Genomic DNA, 16,074 nt, shown 5'->3' with positions numbered 1-16,074 from the left:
ACCAGAGACATTTTGCAGGGGTGGAGTGGAGAATGGGATCAAAAACGGGGGGGGGGAGGGGCGCAGTGCACGGGATTATGGTGATGGCACATGGGTGACATGGTGATGGGAAACCCACGGGGATTACATCTGAGATGGAAAAAAAAATGTACAAAATGATATAAAAAATAAATTGTTATAAAATAATAATAATAAGTGGGCATTTGGTCACTCAAAACTGCTAATATGCCAAGAGTTAATCATGCTGACCTAAGTCTTCATTGTTACTTCCTTTACTTTCCCCTTCCAACAGCCAAACTCTGGGAGATCAAACTTCTATAGCATGTTAAAAGCAGATTAAGAAGAAAAAAAAAAACCACCTAGGATAATGTAATTAAAAATTAAATCACATGAAGCAACTCTTTGAAAGCCCATATTAAATAAATCAGTCAGAATTTAAGTCTGAAAGACTAAAATGATGAGTGGAAATTATCTAGAGCAATGGCTTAAGAATCAGTGAAACCTTAACTGAATGGCAGACCTGGGTAAGACGGACAGACCCAAGTGTGAAACCCATCCTCACACCTTGTAGGCCTGACCCTGGGCAAGTTACTAAAATTTCTTTAACCGCATTTTCTTCATTTGTATAAAGGTGGTAAGGAATTTTGTGAGAATAAATGAGGTAACATGGAAAGCGTTTATTGATCCTAACACTAAAAAGTCCAATTAATGCTAAAAAAATGAAAAGGTTACCTTGCATTTTCCATTGCACTGGAGGATGAAGCTAGTTTTTCTTCCAGTATTGCGACCTTCTTTGTTAGCTTAGCCTCTCTATCTTCTGCAGCCAAAGCTTCCCGGGTATAAGAATCTTCTGTTTCTAAAAGATGGTTACGCAATCTCTCTAGCTCCTGGTTTAACCGTACTTCTTTGTCACGTAAATGTTGAACCTAGGCAGAGTACATTTCTTTATTTTTCATGGATAAAATGCTCCTTTTCTTCCTGTACCAGGTACTTTGTTATTAAATTTTTCTCACATGTTCAAGTGTATAAAGTGAACATTAATTTTCATACTACTCATGTGGAAGCTTTGCTTTTTAAGATCATACCCTGTGGTTAAAATGTAAAATAGAATGTTAAAACATACTAAGTTTTATGTGACAAATCACTTTTTCAGTCAACTTCATTTTACTGTATTTTATGTGCAGGAAATTTCTCTTAAATCCAGAATATGCCCTGGTTTTCCTTTTGAAGTTGAAATAAAATGTACTCTGGGAAAGCAAAATTCTACTATAGTTCATGAGATTAAGAAACAAAATCACCTAAGAACCATTATTTAACAGTTATTAAACCTGTTTAAACAGCTGTCTTTAAAGTAAAAATATACCTCATTCTGGATGGCACTGTTTTCCATTTGCTTCTGCTTCAAAGCCAACATGACTTGATCTCTCTCCTGCTGAAACACAACTGTCTTCTCCTGCATTGACTTAACAGCATTTAAAAGCTGATTTAACTCCCCAGTCTTGCCCTTTTGGGAAAAGAAACAACTTTAGCTTTAAAGAAAAATACATTTGACAAAAAATACATTTAGAGAACAATTTCTTCATCAATAATTTTAAAATCTAGTAACCATACCCAGGTCTTCAGAATCAAGAAAAAACCGAGAAACTGTCTAAAGGAGTCTAAGGAAACATGATGACAAATAATGTGGTTCCTGCCCAGAGCAGGGAAAGAACATCTGGTTAAAAATTAAAGTTCATAGGATGAATTTTAATAGGATGAACTTCCACAGCACCATGAAGCTATGGATCAATACTGGATCAATACTGGTTCATCAATTTATATTAATAAGAGAAACTGAGTATGAGGTAGACTAGAACTCTTCTGCTATCTAACAACTTTTCTAATAATCTAAAACTATAGATTCTAAAGAAAATGCTTATTCAAAATTTTTTTTTAAACTCTATAGACAGAATCTTTTTAAATTTACCTCACAGAACAGTGTGTTCACAAACCCCACAATCACCCAAGAGAGTATGGAAGAGATACAGGAGGGAAGGAGAGGGACAAACTGAGATCCCATCCATCAGGCACCAGCAACTGTTGTTAAGAGAGAGTAAAAGTGGCTGATAGGAGAAAGTTTTTGCCAAGTTAATGAAAATCAATTTTCGAATTGGTATCTTGTTGATGGTTGTGAAAGCCAATTCCTGAATGCATTCCACTGAGCACAATATGTCAGCAACAGCCGGAAGCACACAGCCGTCCCTGCAGAAGCAGGGTGATGAATTTACAACGGCCTCTGAAGCTCCAAAAGGCATCAGAAAGTGCAGGCTCTTCTTTTATTTTCAGTATGTATACCATAGGAATTTAGTTTTGTGTTATTTAAAATTTTCATGTAAACTGCCCCTTTAAGAATATATAACGAACTGTTATAAAAAAAAATTAAAAGGGAAAAAAGAAAAAAAAAGAATATATAATGTCTTGGGCCCTCCCTAGTGGTGCAACAACCTCAGGCACAGCACCATGAAGCTATGGCAGCCACCATAGCACCAGTTCAATTCCTGGCCAGGGAGTGACCCATAAGTAATGGCAGACCTCTCCTGACCTGCCAGCTGCTCCCCTCGGCAGTGTATTTCATCAGTTGGTCTGTTCTGCTGCCCACTTGGTCTCTGGTGAATCTTCTCACCCCCCACACCTCTGGCATATACCCCAGCTCTGTATGCATAACTAAAAAAAACCTTTTCTTTTAAAAAAGAAAAAGAATATATAATGTCACTTTTTCTTTTAAAAAAGAAAAAGAATATATAATGTTACTGGGACAAATCATAGAAACCAAGTTGTAAAATCATCATTTCCTTTTATCTGATCATCTCCCCTCCTCCCAGATGAGGTTAATATTTTACAAATAGTTTTTCAGGTAAAATTTTCTCATATTACAGAGAAAGAACAAATGTTAAAGAAACAGAGTTGAAACTCTCCTGTTGACAACTTCTCTTTTTCCCTAATAAAATAAATAAATAAATAAACAGTATTTGTTCTATTCCAAAATATTCCAAAGGTGCTCTTCAAGTCATAAGAGTACTGGAAGAAATTAGTTTACATGAACCAACTGCAAGTAATACAATGCAATACCTAAGTATTTCTTTACTAATTCTGGGAAGCATCTTGAAAAATAGCTGACTTCTAACAAAATCTGCACACTTCAGACCTATAAATGCCAATGAAGTAGAACTAAATTATAGAAGATGCTAGAACTGCAAAAGGGGCAAAAAAAAAAAAAAGTATAAATCAGACTACATCATCGTTCTACATTCCTTTTGTTATACTCTTTCAACTTGAAGATGTTATGCCCAATTCTGGCTAGTGGGCATTTCTATTCCCCAAGAGTGTCACCGCAACAGCAGACCACAAGAAGTTAAGAAGCGCGCCTAGAGGACGACACTGCAAGACTCAGTGGTCCTGCTTCACCAGATGGCAATGAGGGGAAAGCGAGGTAAGACCTCTCTTATCAAGTGAAAGCTGAACTGATTGTTCCCAAACTTTAACCCAAAGCTCTATGTAATTGTCAAAAAAAGCCAATCATTTGATAACTTGTGCCTGGCAATGTGTAAACATTTGAGAAGCATTTATTGAATACTCCATAGTTTTATCATTTCTACTCTAATTTTTACTATTAAATATATGTCATATATATTATGTATGTGTTTTTATATCTATGTAGTAAAAAGACATTGCCAATAAAGTCCAAGAGGGCATCTATCATAGTTCTTCCATATATTCTTTTTTTAAAATAACATTTATTTATTTATGCATACAGAACTGGGGTACAGGCCAGAGGCCTAGGTGCGATGCGAGGATTCACCACAGACAGAGTGGGGAGCAGAACAAGCAGATCGACGAAGTACACTGCTGAGGGGAGCAGCAGGCAGGTCAGAAGTCTGCAGCGCCATGTGGTCACCTCCGGGGCAGGGATCAAACTCATGCTGAAGCGGCTTCAGTTTCTGAATGCTGTGCGTTAGCCCCCTCTGCCACCAGGGAAGGCCTCTTCCATATATTCTTACAATCTAAAATCAACTTCATCAGGTTAAATTCTCAATGCTATGAAGCTATCACTAGCCACTGCAGCATGAGTCTGATCTCCAGGCAAGGAGCGGACCCACATGGCGCAGCATACCCCTCCTATTTCACCCACTGTTCCCCTCTCTATTTCAGTAGATCTGCCTCAGTTGCTGGTGAATCTCCTCACCCCAACCCCAAACCTCGGGCCTACACCCCAGTTCTTGTATGCATAAATAAAAGAAATCTTTAAAAATAAACTTCATGTCAAAATTTTAAAATATCAAAAGCGACCAATACTTTAGGTGTAACTATCACATCTCTCCTCTACTTTACAGTCACACAAACAATCCAGTAAGGTCAAAACACATCCAAAGTCACACCAGTGACAGGGCAGGGATCAGAGTATTTCCAGAACCTACAAGACAATCACTACTCAAGAATAATACTTTTCAAACACCAGGTTGTAGCTTGATGATTCATAAAAGTTGTAAAATCAATTTAATGGTTCATCCACAGCATTTTCTCTTTTTTCAAAGAGTATCATATGTAGTAAGGTTAATTTCTGATTCCTGAAACTTTTGTTTTACATACACAAATGCTGCATACAATTACTTACTATGCCACAAAGCATATACTTACTGCAATTTGCTGTCAAGACATAGCGTTTATTTCACACAAAGTTTCCCTTTAGACCCCCTAAGTATCAATTATCTTGAAACATACCTAAATTTGGTTGAACTGCAGTGCCTTCAAAATTCCATCTTTCAACATATTTCTATTTTCTAAAGAAAAATATTAGAGGCTACTAAACTATTTTCAACCTAACAAGCTGAAAATAAATTAACCTAGTAGTAAAAATATTGAGGGAGAAATTTCAAAATGTCTCTGAGGAAAATTTATTTAAAATAAGTCACAATATCCTGAAATAATTATTTTCTAAATGAACAAATTCATATTCCTATTTAAAGACCTCATCAAGGTGACTAACACATTTAAAAATCTCCTCCAACTTCACTCCTCCCTTCCCACAGTGCTCCATTCAGAACATACCTGTTCTTTTTCTTTCAGAAGTTGCTCAAATGCAAGAGCCTTCTCCTTCATTGAATGACACTCAAATTCTTTTTCCCGAAGCATCATAGAAAACTTTGTATTAGTCTCTTGTAATGCCTGATACTCTGTTTCCTTCCCTTTGAATGTTTCTATAATTTTTTCATTTTCTCCTTTTAGTTTACAAATGTCCATTTCTAAAATTAATATTCTCTCCTTTAGGTTTGTTACTGCTTGCCTTAAGAGTTCATTTTCATTAACTTTGTTAGTGAAATTTTCATTTAAAGAAAGTAACTGATCACTTCTGGCTTTGATCAATAGGTCTTTTTCTTTAAGTGACTTCTGCAAAACATCTTGCTTCTCCTTCAGCTGCTTAATTTCTGAGTCCGTTTGTTCATGCTCTTTTCTTTCAAGCTCTGTTGTAGCAGCGATTGAATCAGACAATCTGTGGTTATTTTCCTGGAGAGTTCTAATTGTTGCCTCTTTTTCTTGCAGGGACTTTCTTAGCTCTTCTATCTCTTGTTGAAACAATTTAGAAGAGTTACTCGGTGATGAATCACATTTAATTGTTTGAAGAGACTCTGCTGGCTGAACAGCAAGTGATGGCCCAGATGAGAGCTGAGGTGAAATGATGTCAAGTTTTCCTAAGAGAAGATCTTTGGTGTTACAAAGCTGGCCTATGCTGTGCTGGACTTGTGCTAACTCCTGCCCAAAATTTTTCAGCTTGGTTTCATTCTGCTCATAGCTTTGAATCAGGCCAGTATAGTCCACCTGTAACTTAGAGTTGTTATCACTGTCGACTAGAACTTGGGCCTGAAGCAGATGGAGCTCCTCCTGAAGCTGGGCTGACTCGTGCTGCATATTTTGGACAGTGGTCATCACCTGCTGCTTCCACTCTTCCATTTTCTTTACTTGCTGTTTTAATTTGTCACGTTCCTGAAGAAGTTCCTCAAATTGATTACTGTTAACCCCTCCGGCCTCGTTACCAGCGGTGGATGTTTGCAACACTGTCAATAAGGTCTGACATTTTTGAGTTAATGCATCAATTTCAATGTCTTTTTCACGAATGATACGTGACAAATTCTGGACAGTTTCTCTAAACATGTCTTGACCACTACTTTCAAACCTAGTTGACAATTTTTTATTTTCATCTTGCAGCTTAATGAGGGCTGCTTCTTTGGCAGCAACTATGTCCACCATTTTGTGGTATTCTGACTTTAGCTTGCTGTTTTCCCTTGTTTTCTCATTCAAAACGGCTACGATTTGCTCTCTCTCCATAGCACATGTCTGCAGCTGCTGCTGAAGGTAAGCAACATCCTGGGTATAGGGAGTTGAAGAAATTCTTGCGTGAAGAGCTTGAATCTCCACATCTTTCTGCTGTATAATCTGAGTTAATTTACCCACCTCATCTTTGGATAGCTGATCAATCTGTTTAGTTAAAGATTTATTCTTTTCATTTAGAAGTTTAATCTCTAATTCTCTTTCTTTTAGTCCTTTTACTAATCGTTCCGTCTCAGCTTTAGATAAATCATGTTTTTCACTTCCATTTTCTATATTAAGGCTCTGCACTTTCGTTTCTTGAAAAATAACAGAATTTTCTGTGTGAATGTCCTGTCTTTCATCATGCAACTGAGTTTTGATTTGTTCAATTGTTTTCTGCAAATTTTTGATTTCCTCATCTTTCTCTAAAAAAAGCTGGGTATGTGTGACATTCATTTGTTCATGCTGGTATTTAAATTCATCCATTTCCTTTTTCTGCTCTTGTAAAGACTGAAGTAGTTGCATCTTACTCTGGTTTTGGTCATCAATTATTTTTTGATGGTGCTTTATTTCTTCTTCAAGATTATCCTTTATTATATTCAGCTGTGACACTTCCGCTTCTAGCTCTGTAATGCTATCCATGGTTTTAGGCTCAGCAACCAGTGCAGTTCGACTTTGCTGCTCCCTGAATCTTTCCAGTTCTTCTTTCAAATGATTATTTTCTTCTTTCATGGATCCAAGACTTTTGTCTTTTTCCTCTATGGTTTGCCTTAAAATATCATTTTTCCTTAAGGCCTCAGTATACTTGTCTTGCAACCCTGAACTTTCTTCCTGAAGTTTTTCAATAAAAATTTCTTTTTCATTTATAAGGTGTGTCAACTGCTTCTGCTCTTCCAAACTAGATGACAAAATATTTTTAGTCTCTTTATGAGCAGTATCCATCTGCTCAATATTTTTTTTGAGTTCTGCTACTTCAAATTCTTTCTCTTGACTGAGTTTAATTAAATGCTCATGTTCCAGCTGTACAGCAGAAGTTCTCAGATGACCTGCATCTGACAGTTCTTCAATGGCTTGCTCATACCTGTGTACTTCTTCAGCCAACCTCATTTTGGCCTGACACAATTCTGTTTCTAACTGTCCATTTTCTATTTTCAGAGCCTCCACAACAGTGTTTTGTTCCAGAGAAAGCTGATTGTTGTGAGTGGTAGATTCCTCCAACTGATGTCTTACATCTTCACATGCTAAAACCAGCTTTTCATTTTCCATCTTGAGATCACAAGCAATCTTTTTAAAATGTTCGTTAAGTTGTTCTATTTCTGAAAGATTTTGCTTTAAATTTCTGACTTCAGCTTCCCTTTCTTTAAGCAAATCATTAACATTACTGCTAGAGTCTTGATTAGGAGAGTGAGTTAACTTACTCCTGACTCTAGTAAGTTCTTCTTCATTTTGTTTAATATGTTCTTTAAGTTCAAAGTTTTCCTTCTGGATATTTAAGTTACTATTTTGTGATTGATTTAGTTGATCTACTAACTCTTCAACTTTACCCTCAAGTTCTTGCTTGGTTAGATGCAAATCATTTAGGACCAGTTCATGTTGCATTAGCTTTTCTTTTTGCATGTTTAACTCTTCAGTGATACTCATTTTATCATCTTCAAGTTGATGAACTCTCTCTCTTTCATCATTTAGATCTCTTTTCAATTCATCGATGATGCTATCACCCTCATTTTGTTGTTTTGATAGCTGATCTTTTATCAAAATCATATGCTGAAAGAAAATGTGCACAGCTTTAAAACATTTTCATTTCAGTACCTAAAGAAAATTTTTTTTAAAAGACCATCCAGAATAGTTACACTCAGATATTCCTAATCCTCTTCAAAATAACTCTTATAAAAATTCCAATAAATTTATTACTGATAAATCAATTTTATTTTATCATTTAAGAGTCAGAATTTAAAACTAAATAAGGTGAACAAGATATGTTATTTATTTTCAACTTTCGAACACTGGACCAAGAGTCCAGACTATATAGTCAACGGGTCAAATCGGGCATGCCACCGTTTTGTAGGTAAAGTTTTACTGGAATACAGCCACAATTAAAGAGTTCATTGAGTAGCTATAATCAAGATAGTCTACAAAGTCAAAAATATTTACTATGAAACATTTTATAGAAAAGGTTTGCCACCTCTCAATGAGCTAAAATAAAATGTAATTAAATCATTTGTCACTCTAAAGATTAGTTCACTAAGTGGAATGAGCTGCCTCATAGTTACCTTTGTGGCTTCTTGGTTCTGTTTGTCCAACTCTTCTATTTCAGCTATCAGTATTTCCTTTTCTTTATTACTCTGATTGAACTCTTGTTCTTTTGCTTCCAAATTAAGTCTTAATTCATGTAGTTCTTTAGTTGCTGTATTTTTAATCACTTCACATTCATTGTTCAATTTTAAAAGTGACTTCTGTAGCTCTTCCTTAATGATAAAAGGGAGAAACACAAAACATATACAAATTCAAATCCAAAGATCAAAAACATAAAAAAGCTTAAAAATCTATTTTAAATGCTCTTTATTGGAAACACTGAATTAATATCCAGCAAGGATATGTAAGCTTAAACAAACTACAGCCTTTATTCATAGAAAATTTTATTTGCAGCAGAGCATTTGCATAAGCAGACAGGAGGCCACAATGACTGAGTTGGCCCGAACAAGTCCAATTTCTTCTTTATACAGAACTCATTCCATCTGAAGCCTTTCCAACCCAAATTCCACTCCTACAACCTCTTCCCCATCTTCTTCCTCCAGCCACACAGATACTTTTCAAAATATTCCAAGTCTCTTGATTCTCTTCATTTCCATTCCTTAATACCCAGGCACCAACAGTCACAGATGACATTAAAATGCAAGAAACTAATATTCACTCACTCTACACTTTAACCACTGATTAGAAAATAAAAGACTTCTGTTCCCTCATCAAAGAAATTTCCCTTATTACAAGCTATCAGAATGTGAGACCTTTCTTGACCCCCCCCAAATACCCTCCCCTCTTTAATTTTCTAACCTGAATACAAGCTCAGTTTCCTTCTCTAAAATCTAACATTCCTAGAGCTATATGTGCACATGATTTTTAAAAATACACTGTGTTTTCTCTTACTGGTGTTTAACAACACTTTTCTTCCAAAATTCCAGAAGTGGGACAAGTTCCCTATTGTCCAACATTATTTCAACCTCTTAATGTGTGTGAAATTATATTATTGTAAAGCTTTTTTTCATTGATAGGATTTTTAAAAATGAAACTTCTATGTTCTCTACTTTAAAAAGTCTCAGCATTCTACCAACTAACATATATGCCTTACAACTGATACCAGCGGAAACACTACTGGAACATCTGTCTCACAATTCTCATTTCTCCTCCCTTGCAATTCAAAAACTAATTTTGAACTGTAGTTGAAGTGCAGAAATAGGACACTCTTATGCCTTTCTAAGGTTATCTGTCCACCAGGAGAGTCACAATTTTTTTTCAGGTGGATCTTAAAAGCAGAGATTTACAGGTACTTTTGGCAGACATAATTCAAGGAAAAGTTACAATGACTTAATTAATATCCAAGACAGTAGAAACAGCTATCAGGGATAGCTGCAGACCCCAAAAGTAGCAGGAGAAGGATAAGGGCACTGTCAGAGATATGCAAATATGCAAACTCCAACACAGAGCTAGGCCAGTTAGAGAAGTGAATAACTGCAAGAGCAAAATGCACTGGGAACAAAAAGGAACAGAGGAACTCTATCCTAAAAAAATAAAAATCACTGGAAGACAGTACGAGTTTTTGGTGGGTAAAAAGAGAGAAAGCATGGATTCTACCACACATGGGACAGAGCACACAACTAAGAATTTTCCCACCTAAATGCCAATAGCATTCATCTCAGAAGCACTGACTACAGACTAATACAGAAAGATGTCGAAAATAAATTATTAAGTTACACATGAACATTATACAGACTATTTTTTAATACTTGTGCTTTTACAAAGGCTATTTATATAATAACCATACATGCAAGAATAGTCTGGAAGGATATACAAGAAATTAGTAAGAAAGCATGCCACTGGGAAAAAGGCCAAGGAATACTGATAGGAAGCATGCTGCATTTCATTCTATATTTTCAGCATGTATTACTAATACATAGGTCAGTCAATGATACACGTGTCACCTTAAAAAAAGTTAATGCTTTCAATTGAGTTGAAACAACACAGCTTAAAACTATCCGAGACTGAAGCACCTGCTGCTGAAGCCAAGGATTAACTCCCAGGTGGCATAAACAAAAGTACTTTTCCCTATACTCAACATCACAGACATACCCAAAAAGCCCCCACAATCCTATCACAGAGAATGCCTCTCTTTCCCAGTCACCCCTCAGAAGTTCCTGTCTGCCACAACAGACACATTCCGGGGCAGTAAACAGCGGCTGGGTGCACAGTGGCTCTGATCCTCCCCACACAGACCTCACCTGGGAATGCTGCTGCTGTGAGGACCACAGCGGAGATGCATGTCAGCTGCTCGCCACTGCTTATCTCTGAATGTGAACTCTGGCCATCTCTGAACGTGACTCATACTCTGAACCTTGCCCAAGAACTTCAACCTGGCCCTGTGGGCAGCGATGAGATCAGCTTCCTAACTCTGGACTGGGAAGAACTCAACTTTCCATTGTGATACAAACTGACCCTTAGCGGTGCTCTCAAATGATTTTAGGTATGCCCAGACTTTATTGCACCCACCTTTTCTTGACTTAATAATGAATTCTCTTTTTCTAAAACTTGAACATGCATTTTAAGTTTCAGATTGTCTTCAGCGAGATTGTTACCCTACAAAAATGTTAAAAAAGTGTTTTCAGAGAACAGTAAATTTCAAGTTTACAATAAAAGCAAGGAAGCTAGAACTGCATTTCCACTTAGTATCTCTTTAATGATACATAAAGATTGTAAACATTCAACAATGAACAATCTACAGTCAACCACTTGATTTTATAGGTAGTTTCTAGACAGTTGATTATATTTGAAACATGTATTTAGAAAATAACTGTAATCATTCAAAAAAGAACCAACTCCCCAAATTCCTTAAGGGAAGCCATATGACTTCCTCACTTGGGTGGAAACTCTGCTTCCACTGCCTCTCTATGAGATATTTCTCAAATGAATATAAAATGAGATGATACTTGCATAATTAGCAAACATAAATTACTAAGAGGAAAGATCCTATAATAAAGTCATCTGAAATTGTATTTAAAAAAAAAATCCCAGAAGCAGCAGCTATAAAAGTTAAAATATTTTCTTCTTGGTAAACCAATGCCAAAAGTTTTCTCTCTTAAAATGAGTTTACCTGGTTTAAATTACTCAATCTCATTATTTCATTTTCAGCATCTGTAAAAACAAATTAATCTGACATTAAAATTCCTTAAAATAACTTATTACCTCCTATAGCAAACTCAGAAATGAAACTCAATTAAAACAGAAGCATAATTAGCAAACCAAACAGTTCTTAGTGAAATGTATTTCCATTTTGCCTAGACTAAGTGTCAGAAACTATGTTGAAATTCAACTCTGTGGAAGAATATAAGAAAGAATTATTACAGGTTACTGCTTTTATAAAAAAATACAGCTACTCTGTTTCTAAATGAGCTCATTAGTCTGTGTAGAGGAAACAGAATAAAGACTAAAAACAGGGGAGAAAGGTTAAAAGGAAAAAATGTATTGACACAATACAATAGTCTCACAATTATCTAAAGTGACTTAGACATGGCTACTAATAAAAAGGCCACTTAATCTGGTATTACAGACCTTCAAATAGAAATGGTTCTGGAAAAGCACAAAGACACAATACCATGGGTTCAGTTGAAAGAATTCATTCAACATTCATTCAGAAAATATTGAGCATTTACTATGAGGTCAGTTACAAGACCACAAGTTGGAAAAGTGTAGTCCGTGCTTGGTCTCATGGACCTTACTTCAGTGGGGAACACAAAGTAAACAGTGATGACATACAGTGTGAACCAGGACCACAGGTGCTCACCTGAGCAAAAGGCCAGCATCTGAGCCAGACTGGGCAGGGAAGAGGGCCCAAGCAGGCTAAAAAGCTGCAGCACATGGTACCTCCAGAGGATACAACACCTATGCTAAATGTTAATGTACTACAAGTTAGCTGAAAGAAACATGCCGCTCCTCAGAGAATGCAGCACATGCAACAGAGATAAGGCAACTTCACTGAAGCTGACGGGACCAGCTCAAAAAAGACATGTCATGTCTAACTATGAAGTTAGACTTTATCCTGCAAGTTCACAGAAAGTCACAAAAATGAAAAGGTAGGAAGTAACTGAAAAACCATCTGGCAAGCAGAATGAAAACAATTGTTGACAAAGGAATCTTTGAGACTAGAGGACAACACAACCAACACTCAAAGTTTATACGATGGGGAGACACTCCCTGAAAGAAAATTTTGGCCAGTGTCCAAAGGAGAAAAAAAAACTCCTTAGTCAGTGACTAAAAAAAATTTGCTGCTAAAAGTTCCCATTAATACTACAACAAAGGAGCCTCCCTGGTAGCCTAAGTGAATGTTAAGCCTCAGCACTTTATCACCACGCTGGCCTGACTTTGATTTCTGGCCACATACGGAAGAGCAGACCTTGCCTGTCTCAGCCGCTCCTCCCCTTAGCAATGTATTTCAGTGAAATCTGTCTCTATCTCTGGTGAATCCTCTCACCATCCACACCTCAGACCTACAACTCAGTTCTATAAAAAAAAAAAATAATAAAATCTTACAACTCAGTTCTATAAAAAAAAAAAATAAAATCTTAAAAAAAAAAAAGCCACAACTATGAAGACAGTATTCTCTCAATCATACAGATAAAACAAAACAACAAAGCAGGGTCTTCCTGGTGGCCTAGGGGTTAAGTTTCACAGCAATGGCCAGAGTTGCATCCCTGCCCAGGGAGCAGACCTCTCCTGCCACATCTGCTGCTCCCCTCAGCAGTGTATTTCAGTAGATCTACCTGTTCTGCTCCCCACTTGGTCCCTGGTGAATCCTCTCACCCCAGTTCTTCTACACAAAAATAAGTAATAAAAATCTTAAAAATCAAAAGCATAGAGATGTTAACTAACTTAACCAAGGTCAGCTAATTAGTGATGGAGAAGGGCTGCTTCTCAGTCAAGTTCTTAACCACTATACTATTCTGTTCTACTAAGAACTGTGCCATCATCAACCAGGCAAAAGTGATTACAATGGGCTGAAGTTATTTAGTGGCAACAGATACTGAAAAAAGGGGAAAGCATAGGTTTGTTTCTTAAGGAAATAACATTCAAATGGATCATCCAGTATGCTGAAAAGACAAAACTCATTTTGAAAAAAGCAGAGCTAGCTGGACTGAAGTCAAATAACAAAGAAGTCCAGAACCCACCACAAAGTCTTCCCTTTGCCTGCCATCAGCGTGCTGGACTGTGGCCCCCGACTAGCCGGGTTCCGGAGGATATGATGCTCCAATATCACTGAACAGAGGGAAGTTAATAAGACCTATAGGACATGAACTTCAAACTGCGGGGGTGGGGTTTGGAGGGGTTAGGACTGGTAAGTGCTATCACCAAGGTAGAAAAAGGAAGAGGAGGAGGTTATGCTGATCTTACTCTGAATCCACCTTTAACTTAAATTTAATAAAGTTGCCCAGTAGGTCAAGAGCGCAAGATAACTACCAAAGGAGTACAGAGATTCGAGGGTGGAGGGGTCACAAGCTCACACAAGGTCTGGTAACTGCCACAGCAGGGACAAAAATGAGTTCATAAAGTGAAAGCTTCAACTGTAGGAAGCAGACAGTAAGTAAAATAAAATGCATCTTTTTAAGTGAAGTACTCCCATTATGTTTTCCTATCATAAATGAATACCGCTGTATGATTTATATTTGTTTCTGTGAAACAGAACACTGGTTTGGTAACTCAGTAACATTGTAAGCATGGAAAATGGCCTTATATCTCCCAGGTCTCTGTTTAGATATAGGAGATCATTTCCAAAAGTAATACAGATTTTTAAAGAAGTGAGGCTACAGATCCTAACTGGAGGGTATGAGCCCTTCAGAATTTTAGGAATTATTTGTTCTTGTTCAGACTAACAGAAATATATACATCACTCCTCCCAAGAAGTGTCCACATAAACAATTCTCAGAAGTCTGTATAGTTTCCAAAAATCAATGAGTTCTATGTAAATACCTAAAGATTGAGGGAGGTTAAAGACACTTAGTTAACACTTATCCTATTCTAGTAGAAAATTCCTATTTGTGATCTATTCATTAGGGAACTAAACCTAAACCAAATCATTGTATTCAAAGTCCAATCATCTCCCTGAATACACCGTTTCCACATTAGCCGAGGGTTTGTCCCTTAAAAGCAGCTAGAATGCGACGACGCACCAACCAGTAAGTTACAAACATTTCCTACCAGACAGTGCTCGCTGCAGTCTCAACAGTTCTTCCACTGGTACCCCCTGAGGAAGGCTGCCCTCCCCCTCTGCCACAGCTTCACTCTGCTTCACAGCATACTCCTGCAATTTACTACATTCCAGTTTTAAGCTTTCACATTCTTCAGTCATGTGTTTGTTTTCCACACTTAGTCGTTCTTGTTCCTTCCTCAAAACATCTCTGTCATTTTCTGCAGAAGATAATTTTTTACTTATGTCTTTTATTTTATCCTCAAGTTCTCCAACTTTCTTGTAGATTCAACTTTTTCAGTTTGTAGAACTTGAATAGTATTGTGCATCTCATGGATTTTAGAGTGATCAGTTACTGTAGTTCCTGAGTCAGCTAGAATACAAACATAAAATAAAAAAAATCAAATGTCAAGTACCAAGAGATGAATAGCATGCTATAGGCAACAAATAGACCTAACAGACTTCAGAACCTGAAAAGGTTAAAAAGAAAAGTTAAAACAACAATGACACCTAACACCACACACCTGTGAGTAGTGGAACACTAATGCCATTCAGTGCTGGTGAGGACATAGCACAAGAACTCTCATTCACTGCTGGTGGGAATGCAAATGGTATAGTCACGCTGGAAGACAGTTTAATGGCTTCTATAAAACTAAGCATACTTTTATCATGTGATCCAGCAATCACAACACACCTTGATACTTACCCAAAGGAGATAAAATTTATAACCCATGCAAAAATGTGAACAAAAATGTTAATATAGCAGTTTCATTCATAAATGCCAAAATTTAGAAGCAACCAAGATGTCCTTTAGTAAGTGAATGGGTAAACTGTCTTACATCCAAACTATGAATTATTATTCAAAGCTAAATAGAAACGAACTACGAAGTCATGAAAAAGATATGGCATAGACTTAGGAACATGTTAGTAAGTAAAAGAAGCCAATATGAATAAGCTACACACTTTTATGGTTCCAACTACACAACATTCTAGATAAAGTAAAGCTGAAGGGACCCTCCCTGGTGGCGCAGCGGGTTAAAGCACAGCACAAAGAAGTTTAAACCACTTCCGCATGAGTTCGATTCCCGCCTGCCCCGGAGGTGATCCACATGGCGTGGCAGACCTCTCCTGAACCGCCCGCTGCTCCCCTCAGCAGTGTACTCATTGATCTGCCTGTTCTGCTCCCTGCTCTATCTCTGGTGAATCCTCTCACCATCCACACCTCAGACCTACAATTCAGTTCTATAAAAAAAAAAAATAATAAAATCTTACAACTCAGTTCT

General features: G+C 37.0%; 1 protein-coding gene across 1 annotated transcript in view; it reads right to left on the bottom strand.

The window, feature by feature from the left end:
• TRIP11 (thyroid hormone receptor interactor 11) overlaps positions 1 to 16,074 on the bottom strand; it is a 63,593-nt gene that overhangs the window by 29,625 nt on the left and 17,894 nt on the right. The window contains 8 exon segments of the mRNA XM_004681620.2: positions 733 to 926; positions 1,364 to 1,504; positions 5,086 to 8,106; positions 8,613 to 8,807; positions 11,104 to 11,190; positions 11,705 to 11,745; positions 14,803 to 15,060; positions 15,063 to 15,164. Of these exon segments, the coding sequence (XP_004681677.1) occupies positions 733 to 926; positions 1,364 to 1,504; positions 5,086 to 8,106; positions 8,613 to 8,807; positions 11,104 to 11,190; positions 11,705 to 11,745; positions 14,803 to 15,060; positions 15,063 to 15,164 (4,039 nt within the window).

This window comes from Condylura cristata, unplaced genomic scaffold, assembly GCF_000260355.1.
Source record: "Condylura cristata isolate star-nosed mole 26May11 unplaced genomic scaffold, ConCri1.0 scaffold00013, whole genome shotgun sequence".
Taxonomy (NCBI): domain Eukaryota; kingdom Metazoa; phylum Chordata; class Mammalia; order Eulipotyphla; family Talpidae; genus Condylura; species Condylura cristata.
The sequence above is the reverse complement of the archived record's forward strand: the minus strand, read 5'-3'. Positions and strand labels throughout refer to the sequence as shown.